At 42.4% G+C, this 14,486-nt stretch overlaps 1 protein-coding gene across 1 annotated transcript; it reads left to right on the top strand.

The window, feature by feature from the left end:
* Window positions 1-5,390: 5,390 nt before the first annotated feature.
* Window positions 5,391-13,924, top strand: Rbm15 (RNA binding motif protein 15). Its single transcript, XM_021158226.2, has 2 exons — window positions 5,391-9,142; window positions 13,041-13,924. Exons 1-2 carry the CDS (start codon window positions 6,277-6,279, stop codon window positions 13,061-13,063), a joined length of 2,889 nt encoding a protein of 962 aa, XP_021013885.1. The 5' UTR covers window positions 5,391-6,276; the 3' UTR covers window positions 13,064-13,924.
* The last annotated feature ends 562 nt before the right edge of the window (window positions 13,925-14,486 follow it).

Here is a 14,486-nt window from a genome sequence, read left to right as displayed (position 1 = left end):
AATATATGAAAACTTCAATACATGTAAGATATAATTTAACAGATGAGCAAAAGATATGAAATGCATGAAGATGAAGAAATATATGTAGGTAAACTGAACACAGTTAAGTGAGAATAGACTGAATATCTAGTAGTAGTTAAGGAAATAAAACACCAAAACCACTGAGAGGAATAATTTTATATTCATTTGTTTGGTTAAAGCCAGAAGACCTGGGTTCAGTTCCTACACCCACATAACAGTTCACAAGTGAGAGTACCTTTTTCTGGCTACCATGGACACTGCATGCATTTGTTGCATGGGCATACATGCAGATAAAACAGCCATACACATAAAATAAAAATAAAAATTTTAAGTTATAATGCCAGTAGTGTGGAGCAATAAGATTGAGATCATTTTAAAAATCAATTCGACAGGGCTAGAGAGATGGCTCAAGGGTTAAGAGTACTGGCTGCTCTTCCAGAGGGCCTGGGTTCAATTCCCAGCACCTACATGGCAGTTCACGACAGTCTGCAACTCCTGTTCCAGGGGATCTGACACCCTCACACAGACATACATGCAGTCAAATCACCAATGAATATAGAAATACAATTTTAAAAAATCAATTTGATATTGTGTTGTGAAACTTAACATTCAGTATTCTCTATCTGACTCTTCATTCCCTCCCCTCCACACACACACACACTCCTTTTAGGCTGGAACCCCTGCACATGCCCTGAACATCCCCTGTACAAGCTGGGAAACCCCATCTGCCCTCCGGACCCAACCCCACCCACACAGAGAAAACCTCAGGCTAAATCTCATCACTCCTCATCTGAACATTTCCTGCAGCCCACCCAGGGGCTCAGTTTTTGACCATGTATAGACACAATCTTCGCCTAGTGTTGTAAAACCTCCCCCCTTTAGCCTAGGCTTGTGACTTCACTGACCTTCACCTGAGAGATTGATGAACCCACTGTAGAGCTGTTTTCTAATAAACCTGCCTTATCTACTTTTAATCTGGTCTAATCTGGCCTATATCTGCCAGAGGGAGGGGAAAAGCCTATTGCCTCAGACTCCAAGGTTTTATTATGTAGCCCAGACTAGCCTGTAACTTACTATGTAGACCAGGCTAGACTTGAACTCATATAGGTCTGCCTGATTCTCCTTAGTGAGTGCTGGGATTACAGTCATGTGCCATCACACTTGATTCAACATACCCTTTAACCCAGTAATTCCACCATGTATTCCCCATCCTTCATCTACCCAGCTCACTCTAGAGAATAAGATTATCTTCATCATTTCACTACTCATAATAGAAACCAAAACAAGATGTTTGGAAGAAGAAACCAGCTGAGCTGCCTAAAAGCTTAAGCTAACCTAGCTACCCGGAAAGAATATTCTCCAATTATTGTGTAGTGTACTGGGCTGGGCTTTTATCAGTTATCTTTGAGTCATTTCTCTTCCTATGGTTAACTCTCCACCCATTTTTTGTAAGGAATTCCAATAAAACTCACTGATTCACCAAATTAGATTTGGGTGGTATCTGTACTTTGCTTTGTAATTGGTTCCCTATCCAAGGTAAGTAGACATTTGTTCATGTCGTCCCAGTAAGTGTCACACAACATATTCATATAGCACTTACCATGTGCCAAATACTGTTTATAAGCTCTTTACATGTTCTAACCTATTTAACCTCAGTGAGAAGATTCCATTTAGATTTTTCGATAATCCCTAATTGATAGATAGTAAAGCCAAAGTCCAGAGGGATTGATAGTAACTCTGAGGCCCACAGCATAGCTGGCATTAATCCAAATTGGCTGGATGCTCTTCATCATTACCTTAGTAAGTATTTATATATAAAGGATATAATTGCAATAGAGTTTAATCATGAAAAAGTTACAGCAGTTTTTTTTTTACAACAGTAGTAAAAGAATATATATGCAAAGCTTTGTAAGTATACTAAGACTCACCGACGTTTAGATCTTATATGGGTAAGCTGTATGCCATCAATTACACATATATTTTGAGACAAGGTTTTTCTCCGTAGCCCAGCCTGAGGTGGAACTCAATATATAACCTAGGCTAGCTTCAAATTTTAACCATCCTTCTGCCCCAGCCTGCCATATAAAAATCTGTCTCTAAAACTTTCCACAAACCACAAGTAAGTTCATCACTTTATAATGAAAACTAGATCCCAACATGATTGATTGCTCAGAGATAAAATACGTACTTTTCCTGGTATCTGAGAAAACAAACCTTGCTCCCAAGAGACCACTCATTTTACTTCAGGAGATGAGACAGAAAATTTTAATCTACTATTATGGAAGGGAAAAATGTTCAGTCTCGAGTTTTAGGCCTGTTTGCATATACCAGGAAATTGAACAAAACTCAATGTCTACAATAAATTCATATTGCAACTATAATTGTGAGGGTATATACACAATAAAACCCAGGAAGAATAAAGAGGGAAAGAACATTGAAATTATAGTGATATTTTTAAAGTTGTGCATATACTTTTGCTTTTTCTTTCATAAACACTATGATTCTCCTCTCTGAGGACAGTTGCCCTCCTGGGTATGACCACTGGTCACTTGGAGACAAGAGGAAAGCTTAGATTGCTTCTCAACAATTTTATGGACAACACCCAAAGAAGAGTTTCAGGTCTTTGCCCTTTAAGCCATGGGTCACTTTTATCTTTTCTCAGCCCTCTTCAAGGAACATGTGTAAATACAAGTTGCTAAAACCTCACTTACACAGCTTAGTGCTTCAAAGAACACAAAGGAAATGAAAACAAAATAAATCACTTAATCACAGCAAGTCTTCTCAATGCTTGCTTTCTATTTCAATGAGCATTTGTTTGAAGTCAAATACAAGCAGAATATATAAATGATTATACTTTTAATGCTTAGGACCTCATTCTGTTGTCATGGACAAACATAATGTAACAAGCTTATTTTTGACCCTTGCTGTCAAAAGGTGATGGCCTTTACTGTTAGCATTAAACTTATCAGTCCTCTTGGCTCCAGGAAGCACACCAGTTCCCTTGGAAGCCTTCCTCACACTGTCTGAAGTGGCAAAAGCAGCTTCTATGAAGCTCCCCGATGCTCCCAAAAGGACAAGCCACTAAGCTGTTTGTCCTTTTTCATCTCCTTCAGTTCTTTTTTTCTCGGTTCTAGTTTCTAGTTTTCAGTTTGCTTCCCTCAAGCTCCTGCCATTAGGTCTGAGAAACTACACTGACTGGTCCTTATCTTGCCTTTGTATCAGTGAATCACCTGCGTTAATCAATTTAGGCTGAAAACAGTCACTCCAAGTTTTTCTGGATTGACTATTCCACTGAGTAATCAGGTTAAGGTTTAACTTCAATTCCTTTTTTGTAGTATTCATATAATCTTAAAATAGATGAACACACCTCTGAAAAGTTCTTTATGCTTTTTTTTAGAGATTGTGTGTACAACTATTTTATCTCCCAATATCCAAATTTTTATTTTTCAGTATCATTTTCCACTAAAGAGAACAGGAATGTTCTTGTAGGAATGATAGATTCCACATCTGAGGCAAAAATGTATCAGACATGCCTGGAACAGAATAATGGAGCATGGGAGAATGTGAATAGGATTATAGACTTAAAGAAAAATAAGACTGACATGATCTTATAATTGCTGAGACTCTGTGTTCAGGACATGAGGTGGTCTTCAGGAAATATTCTACTATGGTACATTTTTAAACTAAAATCCTACAAGGAAAATGTCTCTTGCTAATTTCTGCCCCTAAGAGCAATCTCTGTAACAATTTCAATAAAAGTGTAAGCATATATATGCAATCCACAATTTTTAAAACCACAACTGGTAGTTTATTATACACATTTTTCTCTGACTGATGGCATTTTACAGTCTTTTAAACATTATTTTTGCAGGCCTGGAGAGATGGCTCTGGCATTGAAGAGTACTTGCTGCTCTTACAGAGGCCCAGGGGCCCAGATTGGTGACTCACAACCCTGTAACTCCAGCTTCAGGGGCTCTATCACCCTCTCTGGCTTCTCTGGACATTAGAACACTAACATACATGCAGACATTCACATAAATATTTTTATGACAAAGTCTCATTATACAGTCTTGGCTGGCCTAGTATTCACTATATAGATAACTCTGGTCTTGAATTCACAGAGATCTGCCTGCTTCTGACTTTCAAGTGGTAGGATTAAAGGGGTATACCATCATGCCTTGCTAAATAAATCTTTAAAAGAAATGTTTTTTCCAGTACTAGGAATTGAACCTAGAGCTTCACATAGGTGTCCAAGAGTCCTGAGCTGTGTCTCCAGACTTTTGTGTAGGGGTGGTTTTAAGACAGCATCTCACCAAGTTATCAAGTTACTCCAGTTAATTAAGAAAGAAATTGTGATCCTAACCTCAAGAGCAGCTGGGATACAGGTGTTTCAAAAGCCACATAATAGCTACTTTTAATATACAAGTATGTCTATGCTTTATAGTATTTTGGAGTTTATAACTTACATATTGAGCTTCTTTCAAATCTTTTTGCTGTGACCAAGAGATTTTGGCCCAACTGTTCACCAATTTCAGGGTTATACACCAACAAAACAAAACGGTTGAAATAGGGCTAATCAGGTTGCTGTATCTAATCTTCAAGTAGCTTATAAATTTAGAATTCAAGTTTTGGGGAAGGGCGTTCTTATCACCTTGTAAAATGTCTTGTTTTAAAACACATTCTCTACTCAGTCTTAGAAGATGTAAATACCAAAATGTTTCTCATCTCCCCAGGTACATTTTTGGGAAGACTGCAAAAAGCCTCTTTCTCCTCACCCAGGAGGTAAACGCCAGTGGAATAGGCTACCCATCTAATCTTATGATCACCAGTATTACATAAGCTTAAGAGATTCAGATGCATGGGGTCGTCGGGGTGGGGGACGGGAGGCGTTTAGACGGGAATCACGGTTAAAGGAGTCAAAGGAAGTGGATATAGGAGGGGGCAAGGTGGCCATGTTCCTGGGCCCTAATATGGATTAATCGGAGTGCTGAGGTCCAAGAAACGAGGTAAATGTAGTGTCCGCAAAGTGAGAAGTGTGACACATTAAAGCAAAGCACAGCTATATTATATCTCACACATCTTTTATAAATGCAAACCTAACACGGATTCACAACATAAAGCAGGAAGCAAAAAAAGGTCTGCAAGTGGTCCTGCAGGTCGGACCAATAAGTGGGCTTGCAGGTCACTGCGGGCCCTAAGGCGGCCACTGAGACTGGCCAGGACTCCGTGGCGCTGTTCCCTATGTCCGCGGGCGGGCAGTGACTCGGTACCGCCCAGGGCGTCAGCGTGACCCGAGGCTCTGTGAACCCTGAACTCACCGCCCCAGCGGGCCGCACAGACCGGGGCAGGCGTTTTCTCGCGCACGGGGGTGGGGCTTTTTCAGGCTGCTAACTAAGATGGTGTCGGCTGGACTGCCCGGGACAGCTGCCTAGGCGGATCGAGCGAGGGCCAGCAGCCGGAAGGACCACCGAGCCCATTGTCCCGCCCAGACAGGACAGTGCGGAGCCCGCAAGTTCCAGACTCGAAGGACCGAAGCACAGGCAAGTACGCCGTAAGGACCTAACAAATGTTTAAGAGAACGCCGAAAGCGCGGGGAGGCGGGCCTGACTCACTGTCACCATCTCGCGACAGCAAAGTGACGTCGCACAGCAAGCGCGTGGTCTTAGTCTTTCACCTTCAGACTCCTCAGTTTATGGGCCTACTCCTTTAAGTGAGTGATGGACAGCGCTTTTATCCAATCATGTTCCTGGTCAACATCCAATCAGATTTAAACTTTCTTCAGCCGCCGGAGAAGTTGGAAGACTGGGGTCGAAAGAGAGCGAGCGAGTGAGCGAGCGAGCTCTTTGTCTCTCGCGAGATCGGAGAGAGCCAAATTCTCAGGAAAAAACGCCTGAACTGATGTCCAGACTTCCCGAGTAGTGATTTAAAAGACATGGCCACAAACCAATGAAAGGGAAGAGAAGGTGGGATCGCTGCGTTCGCCGTGCGAGAAGTACCGTTACAGGGCAGAGTTTTTGTCCAATCAACGCTTCTAGGCTTTGGGTCAGGTGACCATGAAGTGCGAGGGGCGGAGCTACAGCCTGGCGCGAGGAACCGTTAAGATAGACAACGAATATAACCAATGAGGTACTGGGATTAGGGCGTTGGGAACCCAATAACAGCGTCGGGGCGGGCGCCTTCCCGGAGCGCGGGGAGATGTAAAGACGGACAAATAGTTTTTCCAATGAGAAGGCTGAAGAGTGAATTAATTGACCAATGAGGTCTGCGGGGCGGGAGCCTTTGCCGCGGCGGAGTCCAAGATGGCGGCGTGCGAGTCCGCTGTGTGAAACGAGCGCGGGGTGGCGGGTTAGTCAGCTCCGCAGAGACGACCTCCGGCGACCCTCAACAATGAAAGGAAAGGAGCGCTCGCCGGTCAAGCCCAAGCGCTCCCGTGGCGGTGAGGACTCCAGTTCTCGTGGGGAGCGGAGCAAGAAGTTAGGGGGCTCCGGCGGCAGCAATGGGAGCAGCAGCGGGAAGACGGACAGCGGCGGGTCGCGGCGGAGCCTTCATCTGGACAAGTCCAGCAGCCGGGGCGGCAGCCGCGAGTACGAGACCGGCGGGGGCAGCTCCAGTAGCCGCTTGCACAGTTACAGCTCCCCGAGCACCAAAAATTCCTCAGGCGGGGGCGAGTCGCGCAGCAGCTCCCGGGGTGGAGGCGGGGAGTCACGTTCCTCCGGGGCCGCCTCCTCCGCGCCCGGCGGCGGGGACGGCGTGGAGTACAAGACCCTGAAGATCAGCGAGCTGGGGTCCCAGCTGAGCGACGAGGCGGTGGAGGACGGGCTGTTTCACGAGTTCAAACGCTTCGGTGATGTAAGTGTCAAAATCAGCCACCTCTCAGGTTCTGGCAGCGGGGATGAGCGGGTAGCCTTTGTGAACTTCCGGAGGCCAGAGGACGCGAGGGCGGCCAAGCATGCCAGAGGCCGCCTGGTGCTCTATGACCGGCCTCTGAAGATAGAAGCCGTGTACGTGAGCCGGCGCCGCAGCCGCTCCCCGTTAGACAAAGATGCTTACGCCCCGTCGTCCAGCGTGGTCGGGACCTCAGTCGGTAGCCACCGGCACGCCCCTGGAGGAGGGGGAGGTCAGAGGTCGCTTTCCCCTGGCGGTGCCGCTCTGGGATACAGAGACTACCGGTTGCAGCAGTTGGCCCTGGGCCGCCTGCCTCCTCCACCCCCGCCACCATTGCCCCGAGAGCTGGAAAGAGAACGAGACTATCCGTTCTACGACCGGGTGCGCCCGGCCTACAGCCTGGAGCCGAGGGTGGGAGCTGGAGCAGGTGCGGCTCCTTTCCGAGAAGTGGATGAGATATCACCTGAGGATGATCAGCGTGCCAACCGGACACTTTTCTTGGGCAACTTAGATATCACTGTGACGGAAAATGATCTCAGAAGGGCTTTTGATCGTTTTGGAGTCATCACAGAAGTGGACATTAAGAGGCCTTCTCGAGGCCAGACCAGTACCTATGGCTTTCTCAAATTTGAGAATCTAGACATGTCTCACAGGGCCAAACTTGCAATGTCTGGCAAAATTATAATTCGGAATCCAATCAAGATTGGTTATGGTAAAGCCACGCCCACTACCCGACTTTGGGTGGGTGGTCTGGGACCTTGGGTGCCTCTTGCTGCCCTGGCACGAGAATTTGACCGATTTGGCACCATTCGAACCATAGACTACCGTAAAGGTGACAGTTGGGCATATATACAGTATGAAAGTTTGGATGCCGCTCATGCTGCCTGGACCCATATGCGTGGATTCCCACTTGGTGGCCCAGATCGTCGCCTCAGGGTAGACTTTGCAGACACAGAACATCGTTACCAGCAGCAATATCTTCAACCTCTGCCCTTGACCCATTATGAACTAGTGACAGATAGTTTTGGACATCGAGCACCTGACCCTTTGAGGAGTGCTCGGGACAGGACACCACCCTTACTATACAGAGATCGCGATAGGGACCTTTATACTGATTCTGACTGGGTGCCACCCCCACCACCGGTTCGAGAACGCAGTACTCGGGCTGCAACTAGTGCTGTCACTGCTTATGAGCCACTGGATAGCTTGGATCGAAGGAGGGATGGCTGGTCACTGGACAGGGACAGAGGTGATCGGGACTTGCCCAGCAGCAGGGACCAGCCAAGGAAGCGAAGGCTGCCTGAGGAAAGTGGAGGACGGCATCTTGATAGATCACCTGAGAGTGAACGGCCTCGAAAACAGCGTCACTGCACTCCTTCTCCTGACCGAAGTCCAGAACTGAGCAGTAACAGAGATCGCTACAACAGTGACAATGATCGATCATCTCGTCTTCTACTCTTGGAAAGGTCTTCCCCAGTCAGAGATAGACGGGGCAGTTTGGAGAAGAGCCAGAGCGACAAGCGAGACCGTAAAAACTCTGCATCAGCTGAACGGGATAGGAAGCACCGGACAGCTGCTCCCACAGAGGGAAAAAACCCTCTGAAAAAGGAAGACCGATCTGATGGCAATGCACCCAGTGCCAGCACTTCTTCATCAAAGCAGAAGCCACCTTCCCAGAAACAGGATGGAGGGACAGCTCCTGTGGCAGCATCCTCTCCCAAACTCTGTTTGGCTTGGCAGGGCATGCTTCTACTGAAGAACAGCAACTTCCCTTCCAACATGCATCTATTGCAGGGTGACCTCCAAGTTGCTAGCAGTCTACTTGTGGAGGGCTCAACTGGAGGCAAAGTAGCCCAACTCAAGATCACTCAGCGGCTCCGTTTGGACCAACCCAAGTTGGATGAAGTAACTCGACGCATCAAAGTGGCAGGGCCTAATGGTTATGCCATTCTCCTGGCTGTACCTGGAAGTTCTGACAGCCGATCTTCCTCTTCCTCAGCCACATCAGACACTGCCGCCTCTACTCAGAGGCCACTTAGGAACCTTGTGTCCTATTTAAAGCAAAAGCAGGCAGCTGGGGTGATCAGCCTCCCTGTGGGAGGCAATAAAGACAAGGAAAACACCGGGGTTCTTCATGCCTTCCCACCTTGTGAGTTCTCTCAGCAGTTCCTGGATTCCCCTGCCAAGGCACTGGCCAAATCTGAAGAAGATTACCTGGTCATGATCATTGTCCGTGGTGCGTCCTAAAGTCCATGTGTAACTTGTATTTACTACTTGACATGGTTCCTTGTTTTGTGATGTGTAATGGGATATAGCATCAGATGAAAATTTCTTTCAATTAGTTTAGTTGATTTTTTTTTATATATATATTTTTGTAAACCTCCTTAAAATAGATATGGGGCAGTTTAGTTACTAAGTGAAAGGGATGCCCTGAGGTAGTGGGAAGATAGGTTGCTTTAATTAGGAGTTCTTACCCTCATAATTTTTCTTTTTCTTTAGGTTTTTTTTTTTTCTTTTTCAATTTTGAGGGTTTTTTCTTTCTTTTTAAAAAATCCTCAAAATGATAAAACCCATGATTTTTAAAATCATAATTTGGAGAAAAGTACCTTCTGATAATATTTACTCTGTACTGAAAATGATTTGATTGGTGCATAGAAAATTTAAACTAGAAGCATTGTGTGACGAAAATTTGATCAGGTGTTGCAAAGTCCAATTATTTTAATCAGGTGTTTGAGTATTTTTTTAAATATACAGTTTATTCCCAGAAAGTTTGCTTTAACATATTAGTTTTTGAGTTTTGTATCCCATGTTTGTAGCAGTAACTGGTAAAAGTTGAGGCTTGTGTTATAAACCATTTACATCTTAAACTGGTATGCAAGAAATGAGTAAATGCTTTTAAAATGAGAATTTGTTGGTAAGTTAGGTGCACAATAGTGTTCTTACTGACTGAGAGGTGTAGCTAATACAGTTCTAGTGTGCATACTTCAAAACCAAAAATGAAGTTTTCTGTATCTACTTAAGAAATTTCTGGTTTCAGTAAGAGTTGTCTGCAGGCTTATAAGTAACCCTTTTATTTCCCCTAGTAGACATTAATCAGACATCTGAATTACAGAAGTTTTTAAACGGTGATTGTAAAATGCTCTCAGTATATTTGAAGAAAATGCCTTCAGGGTTTTTTTGTTTTTGTTTTTTATGTTTAAACAAGAGTAGTGGCATTACATTGGTGACAGTGTTTTGAATATCTTTGAAATTTAATGTTTGATATTTTTGACTGTTGCCTGGATGTAGAGGTTTGAGATTTCAGTGTTAGAAAACTTTTTTAATTTTGATTTTTCATGTATCTGTAATTAATTTACCTGCACAGGTCCACTCCCCGCCCCCCAAGCCCTCTCCCCACAAAATAAAGAGCTGAGGATTTGGCATCTGGTTTTTAATAAGGGCTTTTGTTATTTTATAATAACGGGTTTTTTTTTTGTTTTGTTTTGTTTTATGTGCTCTTCTGCTACCACTTGTGATTTCTAAGGCCTTTATTAAATATGATTTTCTTCCTCAATTTAAGTACTGAGGACTTCAACAGGGCCCAATATTTAGTTACCTTTAGGAACTTGAGTTTTTGGATCATGGTCATTTTTCTATTCTGTGAATGTGACTTACTCAAAGCCTTGCAGAGCCCAACTGTTTTCTGTTATCAAAGCTCGTTTGAAATAGCATCAGTAATAACCCAGAAAAAGTCACATAATTTTAGTTTTTCATTAGGACTGTATATAAAGCATGTCAGTATGAAAACCTTATCACTACATCATACTTTTTGTTTTTCACTATGTATTTATGATTTTTATTTTTGGAATTTTTTGAGAAAAAGAATGTATAGGTTTCTGAGCACAAAGGTGTACAATACTGAAATCCTCCAACTATGACTTTGGGTGTCTTTTGCCTCCGAAAATGCAACATTTGGCTTGAACTAAGACATCTATTTAGAAACTGATGCAAGTGTAGTCTGTGTACATGGAGTTTTAAGTACAGTTTTTAGTTATCTAGGTAGATTTTTCCAGTTTAAATAATTTCACTAGCCATTACTTTTTAGTATTTTTTTTTTTATAAGATAGTTGGGCAAATGATTTTGCTGTTAGAGAATGGTCTGTGAAATCTAATTTTACTGTTAATCAAATGTGTTGTGATGGTTTGCTCCATGTTTATTTGAACCCTTATCTGACACTGCTACATTTTATTAGATCTGATCAATTAGTGCTCAGTATTTTTGAAACAGTGGCTTGATGCCATTCCCAAATGTATGTATTATGTAAATTAGTTTGGTGCTTAGCCACAAAGTGCCATCTTAATTTGTGTTGCCTACGCTTGTGCAGGTTCATAATATTTGTCAGTTAGCCACTTAAACCTTCAGAATTTGATTGACGGCAAAGTCTAAATGTTTCTAATCTTATTAGCCATCAGAATCCCACATTGGATATTCTTTTAAAATTGTTAAAATTTTATTTTATGCATATGGGTGTTTTGCCTGCATGTATGTCTGCATACAACATGCTGGCTGCTCTCCAGAGGACCCAGGTTTGGTTCCCAGCACCTAGTCCCTTGGGATCCAAAATCCTCTGCTGGCCTCCCTGAATGTTCATTTTAACAGCCCCCCCCCTTTTTTTTTTCTTTTTAATTTAGTACTTCAGTGTAACTGCTTTTTATCTTTTCAGAAACTCAATTAAAATGAATAGAAAGAAAATTTCTTAAGTATGCTATTTATGTGTTAAATATACTGGTAAAAATAAGATTAAAACATGATCACAGCTTCAAAGTTTATTGAAAGTTAAGCAAATCATTTAGCTTCTAGAAAATGGTTCTACTTAATTGTGGACTAGTGTTTCCTGTAAAGAATTTTTCATACAGAAACCTAAATTTTTAATGTGTACTTGTACACCATCAAACTGAAGGTAGTTTTCCTTTCAGAATTAACCTATTAAATTGTACATCCTCTGGCTTCTCTAAGCTTTTGTTATATCTTGAAGGAGGTAACCTTTTTGTGACTGACTGACTGACTTAGATCATTTGATACATAGCAGTAAAAGGTGGTTTCAGAGTCAGAGTGTATTTAAAAATTATGTTATGGGCAGATGTTCACTGACTTTTTCTTTAGTCTTTTTTTTTTTAAATTAAGTTAGCTTTTTTTTTTAGCTGATAAAATTGCTCATTTTGCAGGCACAGCTTGAACTGCAGTTTGTATCCACATAAGAACCATTTATCAAAACTTGTGTAGAAACGGAATTATGTGATCTTCTATTGAAGAGGGCCTTAATGACTTAAGTGAAAAAAAATGGAGACAATTTCTGAACTTTTTCACCCTCCTGTCTTTGTTACAAAGTCTGGTTTTGAAATAGAAGTAAGGTATGAGAACAAGAACCAGAGTTAGCCTTGTTAACTTTCTGGTTAGAGTGATGTCCTTCATAGTGGGAAATGATTTCAGGCAACTACAGTAAATGGTTAAGCTTAATGAAGAGTTCTTATGTGTATACCTTGAACAAAATTGAAAAGTATGAGTCCTGAAGTATTTTCTGACTGTTTAGCAAATTGTGTGTTTTCTTAACAGAAAGTAACACCTGCTGTCTTTGGTAACATAGGTAAAGGTGGTTTGTAAATGGCTTTGTAGTTTTAACCCCTGTCTACCTAGTAATGGAGTAGTCTTTATTACTCCATATAAATAACAAAAATAAGTGTAGAGGGGTTAAAAGTTTGTCTAAACTCCATCTTTCTGTTCCACTTTTTTAGTTATATTTAGAAGATATTAATTATAAATCTGCATTTTCCTGAACATTTGGCCATGCATTAGTCAGTTGGTTTTTTTTTTGTTTTTTTTTTTTGAGGATAAACAATATTTTCAGTCCTCTAATCCTTGATAACAGTCTTTTAAAAAGTCAAACCCTATTGTTTTGTTATTTGTGTGTTCATATAGTAAATTTATTTCAAGGTTTGTGCCAGTGGATATTATTGGTGCTTTTTGAAGTTAAAGTGGACTATCCAGGAAGGTCTTGTTAATACTATGTTCATCTATAATGGCATAGGGGAAATATATATATTTTTAATACTGTAAACGTTTGTACTGAATAACCTTTTTTTCCCCCTCCCGCAAGCAAAACTGGTGAACAGCGGATGAAGATACGGAATTCAAAGCTCTAATGGACCTTTTTGAAGAGAAGTGGCTTATGTGGAGTTTACATGGGCCTCTGATGGAAGAAAGCTAATCTGTTTAGTATTTTGTGCATTTTACTAAAATGGCAGCTTAACATTGTGTATCTGCTATTGTGATGCCAATGCCGGTGTTTTAAGTGGAAAAATGACCTCTTTGCTTTGTGCTGTGTACACAAGATTTCTGGAAAAGTAAAGAAAAACCCTTTTTATGGCTCACACAGCTTAAAAGTAGCTGTCACTCAAACATGGGCTCACAGTTGAGCTGCTTTTGTTTTATTCTAAATAAATTGTTTCTTTTGAGGAAAATGTTTTTCTGCCTGGAAGTGAATTGACGGCAAACCTTGACCCCTTTGTTTGCAGCGGAGGGGGTACTTGCTGCTGCTCAGATTTTGTATGTCTTGAGCAAGAAGCAGGGAGATCTTCAGTTTGCTTTTGACTATCACGGTGTGTCAATGCTGAAGGATCATAGTGTTACAGTGACCCCCTTTGTTTGCAGTGAAGGGGATCCTTTGCTTCTCGGTCCTCAACACGATGAGGGTGCTGTTTGCTGGCATGCAAGAAGCCGGGGCAAGCACTCTAAGCCTCAACACAGTGCACGAGTCGGGGGCTTTGCTGGTTTGAAGAGCCGGAGTTCCTGAAATTTAAGTTTTGATTTATTTTGTTCACCCATCACGTTTGGCTTTAGTTTCATTTTTTAATTTGAAGAAAAGTTTGAAATTGCATTATCTTGCACTTTTAACATTTGCACCAAATTGCCAAAAGAAAGAGAAATGCTCCGGTTGCCTTTTAAATGTTAATGATGATGTTAATAAAGCCTTTCCTGACACATTTGAGGAGCTCCTCCGTCTCCAGGGGCTTCTTACCAGAGTTATGCAGTGATGGGTTTAGTTCTGAATGGATGAAGAGTTCCTGAGAGCTAGCGTTTGTAATTAGAACCGTTACTTGGTATCTGTGCCTTATTTGACCTGTGGTTCCACATGCCTTGGATGTGCATGCACCGTGACGGTTTCATAGGTTCGAACGCACACTCAGGCCCAGTCACTTCGGTTGGTAGTACAGATTGTGAGGAAAAAAATGGAGGCATCCTTAAGGAGGATTTTGTTTGCCTTTAGTTCCTGCATTATCCTGTACAGGGGCTCTTGAGCTTTGGAAGCCTGTTCCCAGTACAGGAGAAAAACTCCCCTGTTTGCAGCAGGATACTTCGGTGCACAGTGACAACGCTGGAGTTCAAGAGGAAGCCAGCAATTCTGCACCTTTGGCTTCAGACACCATGGTTGTTTGCCAGTTTTAAAACTAATAGTTGCAGACGAAGACCACCTTGACATGCAGGCTTGTTGGGCTTGTTTTGAATTTTAACCTCGGATGGAAGAGCCCTAGTGCTGTCTTGT

Source organism: Mus caroli, chromosome 3 (assembly GCF_900094665.2).
Source record: "Mus caroli chromosome 3, CAROLI_EIJ_v1.1, whole genome shotgun sequence".
Classification (NCBI taxonomy): Eukaryota; Metazoa; Chordata; class Mammalia; order Rodentia; family Muridae; genus Mus; species Mus caroli.
The sequence above is the reverse complement of the archived record's forward strand: the minus strand, read 5'-3'. Positions and strand labels throughout refer to the sequence as shown.

Bases quoted from the DNA above. Each gene is read 5' to 3' on its own strand.
- Rbm15 (XM_021158226.2), top strand. From the start codon at position 6,277: ATGAGGTCTGCGGGGCGGGAGCCTTTGCCGCGGCGGAGTCCAAGATGG. The intron at 9,143-13,040 runs GTGCGTCCTAAA...CCCTCCCGCAAG, and splicing joins GGTCATGATCATTGTCCGTG to CAAAACTGGTGAACAGCGGA.